We start from the raw sequence: 12628 nt of genomic DNA, 5'->3' as shown, positions 1-12628 counted from the left end.
CGGAGGTGTGATGGTCTGGGGGTGCTTTGCTGGTGACACTGTCTGTGATTTATTTAGAATTCAAGATACACTTAACCAGCATTGCTACCACAGCATTCTGCAGTGATACGCCTTCCCATCTGGTTTGCGCTTAGTGGGACTATCATTTATTTTTCAACAGGACAATAAGCCAACACACCTCCAGGCTGTGTAAGGTCTACTTGACCAAGTTTCCATATGTGTTATTTCATAGTTTTGATGTCTTCACTATTATTCTACAATGTAGAAAAAGTCAACATAAATAAAACCCCTTGAATGTGTAGGTGTGTCCAAACTTTTGACTGGTACTGTATACATTTAAGGAACTCAGTCTGCCTTTCAACACAGTCCGCCTTTCAACTCTCGAAAGGTGTAATAATAGAATGCACAAGGTGCAATGTTTAAATTGGGTGTGTATCACCAGTTTTCCTCTTGCCCTGTCAGTCATTGCATGCCTTAGAGAGCTATTTATAACTTTTCAGAAATGTCCAGATCAACTAGCATATGTCAGCTAACATTTTTAGCTTGGTTGTTTAGCCCATATATTTTGTAGACATGGCAAAATGTATAGAATGGCAAGAACATTTTCTTTAAAACTGCAATATTTATCTGCACCCCATAGCAAAATGTGTATAATTGCAGGAAATAAGCTTAAAACCTGCAAAAATGTCTCTCCGCCAACAAGAAGGGTGTGAACAGTTTGTGTCATGAACAGTGCTTGTGCCCATAGAAATAGACAATGCTGGAAGGGGGGCCTGAGTGAAGCATTTTAGGAATCCCTGTTAAAAGGTACACAACTCACCCACAAGGGCACGGACGTCCATTCGACGTCTATTCCCTGTTGGTTCAACATCATTTAATTGAAATGATTTTGAAACAACGTTGATTCAACCAGTGTATGCCCAGTTCAAGGCCAGTGGTCTACCTGCATGTGGTTTCATTATTTTGTTCCTTAAACAATTTGCCCATAAAAAGGCCAATTACCAATAAACTATATTTAGTTTGTTGTAATGTAGGCTACACAGTGGGGAGAACAAGTATTTGACACACTGCCGATTTTGCAGGTTTTCCTACTTACAAAGCATGTAGAGGTCTGTAATTTTATCATAGGTACACTTCAACTGTGAGAGACGGAATCTAAAACCAAAATCCAGAAAATCACATTGTATGATTTTTAAGTAATTAATTTGCATTTTATTGCATGACATAAGTATTTGATACATCAGAAAAGCAGAACTTAATATTTGGTACAGAAAGCTTTGTTTGCAATTACAGAGATCATACGTTTCCTGTAGTTCTTGACCAGGTTTGCACACACTGCAGCAGGGATTTTGGCCCACTCCTCCATACAGACCTACAGATTTCGAGGCTGTCGCTGGACTTTCAGCTCCCTCCAAAGATTTTGTATTGGGTTCAGGTCTGGAGACTGGGTAGGCCACTCCAGGACTTTGAGATGCTTCTTACGGAGCCACTCCTTAGTTGCCCTGGCTGTGTGTTTTGGGTCGTTGTCATGCTGGAAGACCCAGCCACGACTCATCTTCAATGCTCTTACTGAGGGAAGGAGGTTGCTGGCCAAGATCTCGCGATACATGGCCCCATCCATCCTCCCCTCAATACGGTGCAGTCGTCCTGTCCCCTTTGCATAAAAGCATCCCCAAATAATGATGTTTCCACCTCCATGCTTCAAGGTTGGGATGGTGTTCTTGGGGTTGGACTCGTCCTTCTTCTTCCTCCAAACACGGCGAGTGGAGTTTAGACGAAAAAGCTCTATTTTTGTCTCATCAGACCGCATGACCTTCTCCCATTCCTCCTCTGGATCATCCAGATGGTCATTGGCAAACTTCAGACGGGCCTGGACATGTGCTGGCTTGAGCAGGGGGATCTTGAGTGCGCTGCAGGATGTTAATCCATGACGGCGTAGTGTGTTACTAATGGTTTTCTTTGAGACTGTGGTCCCCGCTCTCTTCAGGTCATTGACCAGGTCCTGCCGTGTAGTCCTGGGCTGATCCCTCACCTTCTTCATGATCATTGATGCCCCACGAGGTGAGATCTTGCATGGAGCCCCAGACCGAGGGTGATTGACAGTCATCTTGAACTTCTTCCATTTTCTAATAATTGCTCCAACAGTTGTTGCCTTCTCACCAAGCTGCTTGCCTATTGTCCTGTAGCCCATCCCAGCCTTGTGCAGGTCTACAATTTGATCGACTGATGTCCTTACACAGCTCTCTGGTCTTGGCCATTGTGGAGAGGTTGTCGTCTGTTTGATTGAGTGTGTGGACAGGTGTATTTTATAAAGGTAACGAGTTCAAACAGGTGCAGTTAATACAGGTAATGAGTGGAGAACAGGGGGGCTTCTTAAAGAAAAAACTAACAAGTCTGTGAGAGACGGAATTCTAACTGGTTGGCAGGTGATCAAATACTTATGTCATGCAATAAAATGCAAATTAATTACTTAAAAATCATACAATGTGATTTTCTGGATTTTTGTTTTAGAAATAACAAAAATACTTGTTCTTCCCACTGTATATACTGAACAAAACTATCAATGCAACATGTAAAGTGTTTTTTTCTAAAATGTTGTGCTCAAATTTGTTTACATCCCTGTAAGTGAGCATTTCTCCTTTACCAAGACAATCCATCCACCTGTCAGGTGTGGCATGTCAAGAAGCTGAATAAACAGCAAGATCATTACACAGGTGCTGGGAACAATAAAAGGCAACTCTTAAATGTGCAGTTTTGGCACACAACACAATACCACAGATGTGTCAATTTTGAGAGAGCGTGCAATTGGCATGCTGACTGCAGGAATGTCCACCAGAGCTGTTGCCAGAGAATTGAATGTTCATTTTTCTACCATAAGCCGTCTCCAACGTTTTTTTAAAAATAATTTGGCAGTACGTCCAACCGGCCTCGCAACCTCAGACCAGATGTAACCACGCCAGCTCAGGTCCTCCACATCCGGTTTCTTTACCTGTGGGATCATCTGAGACCAGCACCCAGACAGCTGATGAAACTGAGGGATATTCCTGTCTGTAATAAAGCCCCTTTGTGGGGGAAAAGTAATTTTTGATTGACTGGCGCTGGCCCCCCAGTGGCTGTGCCCCTGCCCAGTCTTGTGAAATCCATAGATTAGGGCCTGATGAATGTATTTCAATAGACTATGCCCTTAGTCTGGGGCGGCAGGGTAGCCTAGTGGTTAGTGCATTGGACTAGTAACCAAAAGGTTGCAAGTTCAAATCCCTGAGCTGGCTGACAAGGTACAAATCTGTCATTCTTCCCCTGAACAGGCAGTTAACCCACTGTTCCTAGTCTGTCATTGAAAAAAATAAAATAAAGGTAAAATAAATAAAAATGTGTACTGTAACTCAGTAAAACTCTTGCTTTTATATTTTTGTTCAGTATATATAACACAGATTGGTAACCTATACTGTCTTGGATAGAGGTAAAGGATATAGTCACCAGTGCCACAGTGTACACATTTATACTGGTGCATTATTTCGGCTTTTGGATCATGCAGCGCGCCATGTGGCCAGAGGGAGGCACCAAAAGTCAAATTTGGAATCGACAGTTGACCCATCGCCCTCTCGAGTCTCCGAAATCTCTCGTGGACAGACTACATCAACATAATGGCACCGTTAATCGAGCATCTGACCAATTACGCGAGACTTTCAGTTCTCAACTCCAAGAGATTCAAGAATCCCATTGCAGGAGTAATAAAAACAGTTTACAAGATTTCCAGTCATTTCAATCAATTAAATTCACCCATTTTGAAGTGATTTACAAATAGACTACTGAGATGTTTTATATGTGAGAAAAAAATCCTAAAACATTATAAGCATTACACAATGAATTAAGAAATTGCAAATTTGCAATTCCCCTTAGTGAAATATGGCCATGGCTAATCATCATTATGCATAGGCCTTTATTGTATTTCATTCAATAGGTTATTTGGCTATTTCTGCATACGTGTTATTGATCTTTAACACACAGACACTAGCATACACCTATTATGATTAGTCCTACATGTTCTTAGCTGTGTTATTACCATTGAACCTGTGGCATTATAGGCCTACAGTATAGGTCTACAGTGTTTTCCCAGTACAAAACACCTTCGGGCAGAGAGACCCGGGAACGTGCATTCCGCTGGCTGTGAGTCCGCGGCGGTGTTTATGCGGTGCCTGCCAGGGACTGTGGCAGCAGTAAGCAGTGGAGAGAGAGAGTGCTGTTTGAGAGCACCACCCACTACAGAAATGGCGGAGGGGGAATTGGACGTCGACTCACTGATCGCCCGATTATTAGAGGGTGAGTGTATCATAGCTTTTATATTTTTTTAAATCACATTTCAAATCAGGGGGCTGGCCATTGCGTTGCGGTTTAAAACACTGTCCTTGCAGTGGAGGCCCTGGTTCGAGGGAAGGGGAGACCGGGGTGTAAAATCGCTAGCCAAACAGTTGCTAAAACGAGTGTTTCTATTGGACAAATTCAGGAAGGTCCTTCCCCCTTTCGTTCCGTTTGGATTTCGTTTAAGAAACGTTTTGCAACAGAATAGGCGTAATGAATACGCCCCTGGAGTTTAAGCGTATAGGTTTAGCCGTGGTGAAAGGATACTTCAACATTTCGGAAATGAAAACCTTTATCTACTTCCCCAGAGTTAGATTAACTCGTCGATACCATTGTTATGTCTCTGCATGAAGTTTGAAAAAAAATTGCTGTTTGCACAATTGTCTCTGTTTGCGGTTTAAAGGAAGTTACTAACTGGAGTTATCGCAATGACTTGAAGTCTAAGGTAACTCATATAAAATGTATTTGTCACGTGCTTTATAAACAACAGGTGTAGACTAACAGTGAAATGCAGTGCCAGCTCTAGCCTTTTGGAGACCCTAAGCAAGTTTTGGTTGGAGGGCCACCCACCTCACTGCAAAACAGGTCAGGGCCACTGGGCATGTGCCCGGTAGGTATTCGGCCACGATAACTTCAAGTTCAGATAGCTGGCTAGACTAACTACCAATCAAAAAATGGTTAGCTGACATAGCTAATTGGTCGTCTGTCAGTAAAAAAAGAGAGGGGGGGTGTTGCTAATACCCTGGTGAAATGCTTACTTACAGGCCTTCCCAACTATGCAGAGATTATTATTTTTAAATAGTAGAAAAATATAGAACAATTATAACACTAGGAATAAATGCAAAATGAATAACGATATACATGGGGTACCAGTACCAAGTCGATGTGAAGGGGTATGAGGTTGTTGAGGTACATACAGTATGTACATATAATGTAGGTAGGGATAAAGTGACTATGCAACGGGATAGATAATAAACAGTAACAGCAGCGTATGTGATGAGTCAAAAGAGATTAGTGCAAAAAGGGTCAGTGCAGATATTGCTGGTAGATATTGGTTAACTATTTAACTACCTACACTGAATAAAAATATAAGGAATGTCCACCAGAGCTGTTGCCAGATCATTTAATGTTAATTTCTCTACCATAAGCCGCCTTCAAAGTCGTTTTAGAGAGTTTGGCAGTACATCCAACTGTGCTCACAACTGCAGACCACGTGTATGGCGTTGTGTGGGCGAGTGGTTTGTGAACAGAGTGCCCTATGGTGGTGGTGGAGTTATGGTATGAGCAGGCATAAGCTACCGACAAAGAACGCAATTGCATTTTATCGATGACAATTTGAATGCACAAAAATATAGTGAAGAGATCCTGAAGCCCATTTCTTTTTTTAAAAGGTATCCGTGACCAACATGTACATGTCTGTATTCCCAGTCATTTGAAATCCATAGATTAGGGCCTAATTAGTTTTACTTAAATGACTGATTTCCTCCAAATGAACTCAGTAAAATCAATGAAATTGTTGCATTTCTATTTTTGTTCAGTATATTTAGCAGTCTTAATACTTGGGGAAGAAGCTGTTCAGGTAGTTAATCCACTGTTCCTAGGCCGTCATTGAAAATAAGAATTTGTTCTTAACTGACTTGCCTAGTAAAATAAAGGTAAAATAAATAAAAATAAATGCGTGCTAGCAAATACCATAGTCTTCCAGTAATTGTGCTAAAGCTAGCTAGCATTGGCTCGCGAAACTAACTTCCTTCATACTGGATGCAGAGACATAAACATTGTATCCATGAGTTCATCTAACTCTGGGGAAGTAGAGAAAGGGCTTCAATGCCAAAATCCCGAAGTCTACCAATCCCCCAATTCTGCTATATTGACACTCGGTTTTGCTAAAATAACGTAATTTGAAACTGTTACAATCTGACAAAATATGAGTTTTGTTGCTTAAATGTTTACAAAGTGGCAAAACTCTAAAGTGTTGGTTTGGAATTATACTGTTATTGGTAGGCTGAATGAAAGGATGTAGGCCTAGGCTATTTTAGGAAAAACTGAGTATTGGGTCAATTTCCTCTCTAGGCTACTCACGGATAATTAGAGGTGGAACCACAATCAATCGATCTAGATATTGATTTGTTTTGATGTGCAGAAATGTGAACAAGTCTAACCTACATAATTAGGTAAGTTAGTATTTTTCTTAAGTAGACTGTCTACTATATGTAAAGCATAACATAAAAGCATACACTTGATTGAATATTTATGATAATATAATGAGATACTCCTACAGTTTATTGTTACTAGATGGATGTAGAGTGAAGACAATTGTTGGACTTTCCAACTTGATTAACCAATTCATCTGTTGCAAAGAACCCTTCAACAAATGCTTGCCTTTATCACCATATAGGCAAATGCTAATACTGCACTGCAGTTACTGAGTCAGTTGCCTATTGGCATTATGTCACTTAGGCTGCGTTTACAGAGGCAGCCTAATTCTGATCTTTTCCCACTAATTGGTGTTATGACAAATCCGATAAGCTCTTTTGGCAAGAATTGGGCAAACTTTCAGAATTGGGATGCAAGTGTAAAGGCAGCCTTAGAGGACACTCGCACACACACGACCGTTCAAAAGTTTGGGGTCACTTAGAAATGTTTTTTTTTAAATGTTGTCCCTTTAAAGTTATATCAAATTGATCAGAAATACAGTGTAGACATTGTTAATGTTGTAAATTACTATTGTAGCTGGAAAAGGCTGATTTTTAATGGAATATCTACATAGGCGTACAAAGGCCCATTATAGGCAACCATCACTCCTGTGTTCCAATGGCATGTTGTGTTAGCTAATCCAAGTTTATTATTTTAAAAGACTAATTGATCATTAGAAACCCCTTTTGCAACTATGTTAGCACAGCTGAAAATTGTTAACATTAAAGAAGCAATAAAATTGTCCTTCTTTATACTAGTTGAGTATGAAAGCTATTCCATGCAAGAAATTGCCATGAAACTGAAGATCTCGTACAACGCTGTGTACTACTCCCTTCACAGAACAGTGCAAACTGGCTCTAACCAGAAAAGAAAGATGAGTGGGAGGCCCCGGTGCACTACTGAGCAAGAGGACAAGTACACTAGTGTCTAGTTTGAGAAACAGGCGCCTCACAAGTCCTCAACTGGCAGCTTCATTAAATAGTACCCGCAAAACACCAGTCTCATTGTCAACAGTGAAGAGTCAACTCTGGGATGCTTGCCTTCTAGGTAGAGTTGCAAACAAAAAGCCATATTTCTGTCTAGTTTCTGTGGGATTTTTGTCCATCTTAATCTTTTCTTTTAATTGGCCAGTCCTGGGAAATTTTCTTCACACTTACAACTTCATGTTAATCGGTGGACGGGAAACCAATCCCAAATGAATTTTAATAAGCTTCTTGATATGCCACCTGTCAGGTGGATGGATTATCTTGGCAAAGGATACATGCTCAGTAAAAAGGAATTTAAACAAATTTGTGCACAACATTTTAGAGAAATAAGCTATTTGTGCGTGTGGTAAATTTCTGGCATGTTTTATTTCAGCACTTTACAGCGTTTTCTATTTAGTGTAGTAATCATAAGGAATTCAAGGAGTGCTCTGCTCCTCTTCTAGTATGGCAATTATGTTGTACCAGCCACAGAGACATGTACAGGCGGCTCTGTTCACAAGTAGGCACTTTCACGCTGTAAGGTACATTGTAAGTGCACTGAGTTTAGGTCTCAGCCATTTGGAAAGTGCCTGTTTGTTCTGAAGTAGGCTACATTTAGAATTTTGTCAGTTTTCTCCTAAAGTTTAAGACTGTGTACTTGGCAAAAACAATCTGTTATTCTGAGATATTGTATTATTAATGCAACATAGAACTACGAGTGTAAAGGGTTATGTGCTCCTGGTCCTGTAGGTAACCTATTGTTGTGTCCACACAGCCAGTTATGAGTAGTTAGCTGGGCATGATGTCTCACGGAAGCACACAGGTTTTCCAGATGGGGGAGGCTACAGTATGTGCTCTTAGGCACGAAAGTCAAACTCAAAGACATTGTTCTTCCTGTGTGTTCTGTAAATGGACCGAAGTAGTGATGGACAAACGTTGAATATACGCATACGATGAAACTGGCAGACCCCATGTTATGGATGCGCCAATATAAACATCTTTGGCTTGGTTTGGAGTTGAGACAGTGTCCCACAGAGAGAGTGTGAAACAGTTGTGGAGAAGATGGATATTTGCCGAGCCAATTGTGCCTGAGACTGACCCAGAGGTAATCTGAGACCTCCACAGCACTGAGAAAACTCGGAGGGGGAAATTGGCTGGATCTGGTCCTGTGTGTGTGTGTGTGTGTGTGTGTGTGTGTGTGTGTGTGTGTGTGTGTGTGTGTGTTAGCAGGAGGAATGTTATGGGGCTGCTGCTGGCCCACTTTCTCTGCTGAACAGTCAAGCCTTAGTTAGGGGTGCAGTCAGCAAGTCAGACCATTGATAGAACCCCCTTCATCTCACACACAAACACGCACACACCAGCTCTAGTTGGTCTATTCATTGTTATACGCTAGCTGCTCTCACGTCTCAATCATATGTCAAAATATAATCAATCTATTTGTCACATGCTTCCGTAAACAACAGGTGTACACTGTCAGTGAAATACTTACTTATGGGTCCTTTTCCAACAATGTAGAGTTAAAGATGAACAAAAAATTGAAATAGTAGCACAAGGAGTAAATACGCGCTGAAAAAACGAGTAAAAATTGCTATTTACAGGGAGTACCAGTACCGAGCCGATGTGCTGACTACGAGGTAATTGAGGAATATATGTACATTGTAATGTGTGCGCTGGGAATCGGGAGTGAATACATTTTATGAATGAACAAAACATAATGCAAAACAAGGAACACGAACAACGCACAGACATGAAAATGAAACAGAAACGCCTGGGGAAGGAACCAAAGGGAGTGACATATATAGGTAATCAAGGAGCTGATGGAATCCAGGTGAGTGTCATTATGCGCTGATGCGCGTAACGCTGGTGACAGGTGTGCGACATAACAAGCAGCCTGGTGACCTAGAGGCCAGAGAGGGAGCACACATGACAGTACCCCCCTCCCCGGCACGTGGCTCCAGCCGCAGGACGCCAACCAAAGGGACGATCCCGGGGATCAGGAGCGGACCGGTTGCCTCCGCTGAGGCGCAGAAACCTGACTAACCGACTGAAGCGTGAGAGCCCGATGATCCGGCCGAGGCACAGGAACCTGTACACCCAGCTGAGGCATGGGAGCCCATCGAGCCAGCCGAAGCATGGAAGTCCAACAAACCGGATGAGGCCTCCCAGGTAGCTCAGACACCCGGACCCGACATCACCTCCAACACAAAAATAAATAAATGACTCCCTGATGCTTCCCTTAGGTGAGGTGTTATTCTGTAACGTGTGCGCTGGGAGTCAGGAAGCAAGTTCAGGGAGTGAATACGTTTAATGAATGAACGAAACATAAGGGAATGAATGAACGAAACATAATACAAAACAAGAAACACGAACAACGCACAGACATGAAACGCCTGGGGATGGAGGTGTGCGTGATAACGAGCAGCCTGGTGACCTAGAGGTCAGAGAGGGAGCCCACGTGACATACATATAGGTAGGGCTGACTAGACAATCGGCTGTAGATACAGTGCCTTCAGAATACCCCTTGACTTATTCCAAATGTTGTTACTACCTGAATTCAAATAGATTAAAACATTTGTATCACCCATCTACACTCAATACCACATAATGACAAAGTGAAAACATGTCTTTAGACATTTATTGAAAATGAAATAGAGATGTCTAATTTACATACAGTACCAGTCAAAAGTTTGGACACACCTACTTATTCAAGTTTTTTATTTAAAAAAAACAACTATTTTCTACATTGAAATAACACATGGACTCATGTAGTTACCAAAGAAGTGTTAAACAAATTATTTTAGATTCTATATTTTAGATTCCCATATATGCTGAGCATTTGTTGGCTGCTTTTCCTTCACTCTGTGGACCAACTCATTCCTAACCATCTCAATTGAGTTGAGGTCAGGTGATTGTGGTGGTCTTGTCATCTGATGGAGCACCATCACTCTCCTTCTTGGTCAAATAGCCCGTACACAGGTTGGAGGTGTGTTGGGTCATTGTCCTGTTGAAAAACAGGTGATAGTCCCACTAAGCGCAAACCAGATGGGATGGCGTATCACTGTAGAATGCTGTGGTAGCCTTGCTGGTTAAGTGTGCCTTGAATTCTAAATAAATCACTGACCGTGTCTCCAGCAAAGCACCATTACACCTCCTACTCCTGCTTCACGGTGGGAACCACACGCGGAGATCATCCGTTCACCTACTCTGCGTCTCACAAAGACACGGCAGTTGGAACCAAAAATCTCAACTTTGGGACTCATCAGACCAAAGGACAGATTTCTACCAGTCTAATCACCATTGCTTATGTTTCTTTGCCCAAGCAAGTCTCTTCTTATTGGTGTCCTTTAGTAGTGGTTTCTTTGCAGCAATTCGACCATGAAAGCCTGAATCATGCAGTCTCCTCTGAACAGTTTACGATGAGATGTCTGTTACTTGAACTCTGCAAAGCATTTATTTTGGGCTGTAATATAAGGTGCAGTTAACTCGAATTAAACGTATCCTCTGCAGCGGAGATAACTCTGGGTCTTCCTTCCCAGTGGCGGTCCTTATGAAAGCCAGTTTCATCATAGCGCTTGATGGTTTCTACGACTGCACTTGGAAGAAAGTTCTTGAAATTTTCTGGATTTACTGACCTTCATGTCTTAAGGTAATGATGGACTGTCGTTTCTCTTTGCTTATTTGAGCTGTTCTTGACATACAGTTGAAATCGGAAGTTTACATACACTTAGGTTGGAGTCATTAAAACTAGTTGTTCAACCACTACACTACACATCTTGTTAACAAACTATAGTTTTGGCAAGTCGGTTAGGACAGCTAGTTTGTGCACGACACAAGTACATTTTCCAACAATTGTTTTCAGACAGATTATTTCACTTATAATTCACTGTATCACAATTCCAGTGGGTCAGAAGTGTACATACACCATGTTGACTGTGCCTTTAAGCCTTTAAACAGCTTGGAAATTCCAGAAAACTATGTCATGGCTTCTGATAGACCTCCAATTGACTCAAATGATGTCAATTTGCCTATCTGTGGATGTATTTCAAGGCCTAGCTTCAAACTCAGTGCCTGTTTTCTTGACATCATGGAAAAATCAAAAGAAATCAGCCAAGACCTCAGAAAAACAATTGTAACCCTCTACAATGCTGGTTCATCCTTGGGAGCAATTTCAAATGCCTGAAGGTACCATGTTCATCTGTACAAACAATAGTACGCAAGTGTAAACACCACAGGACCATGCAGGTGTCATACTGCTCAGGAAAGTGATGCGTTCTGTCTCCTAGAGATGAACATACTTTGGTGCGAAAAGAGCACATCAATCCCAGAATAACAGCAAAAGACCTTGTGAAGATGCTGGAGGAAACATGTACAAAAGTATCTACAGTGCCTTGCGAAAGTATTCGGCCCCCTTGAACTTTGCGACCTTTTGCCACATTTCAGGCTTCAAACATAAAGATATAAAACTGTATTTTTTTGTGAAGAATCAACAACAAGTGGGACACAATCATAAAGTGGAACGACATTTATTGGATATTTCAAACTTTTTTAACAAATCAAAAACTGAAAAATTGGGCGTGCAAAATTATTCAGCCCCCTTAAGTTAATACTTTGTAGCCCCACCTTTTGCTGCGATTACAGCTGTAAGTCGCGTGGGGTATGTCTCTATCAGTTTTGCACATCGAGAGACTGAATTTTTTTCCCATTCCTCCTTGCAAAACAGCTCGAGCTCAGTGAGGTTGGATGGAGAGCATTTGTGAACAGCAGTTTTCAGTTCTTTCCACAGATTCTCGATTGGATTCAGGTCTGGACTTTGACTTGGCCATTCTAACACCTGGATATGTTTATTTTTGAACCAATCCATTGTAGATTTTGCTTTATGTTTTGGATCATTGTCTTGTTGGAAGACAAATCTCCGTCCCAGTCTTAGGTCTTTTGCAGACTCCATCAGGTTTTCTTCCAGAATGGTCCTGTATTTGGCTCCATCCATCTTCCCATCAATTTTAACCATCTTCCCTGTCCCTGCTGAAGAAAAGCAGGCCCAAATCATGATGCTGCCACCACCATGTTTGACAGTGGGGATGTTGTGTTCAGGGTGATGAGCTGTGTTG

The 12628-nt window shown here is 41.6% G+C and overlaps 1 protein-coding gene across 1 annotated transcript in view; it reads left to right on the top strand.

Annotated features, from left to right (window-relative positions):
• Positions 1-4186: 4186 nt before the first annotated feature.
• LOC135516395 (serine/threonine-protein phosphatase PP1-beta catalytic subunit-like) overlaps positions 4187-12628 on the top strand; it is a 38659-nt gene continuing 30217 nt past the window's right edge. The window contains exon 1 of the mRNA XM_064940671.1: positions 4187-4320. Coding sequence (XP_064796743.1) covers positions 4188-4320 — 133 coding nt within the window. The 5' untranslated portion in view covers position 4187. The remainder of the gene's footprint in view (positions 4321-12628) is intronic.

This window comes from Oncorhynchus masou, chromosome 27 (assembly GCF_036934945.1).
Source record: "Oncorhynchus masou masou isolate Uvic2021 chromosome 27, UVic_Omas_1.1, whole genome shotgun sequence".
Taxonomy (NCBI): Eukaryota; Metazoa; Chordata; class Actinopteri; order Salmoniformes; family Salmonidae; genus Oncorhynchus; species Oncorhynchus masou.
Note: the sequence above shows the minus strand (reverse complement) of the source record. Positions and strands in the feature narration are given on the sequence as shown.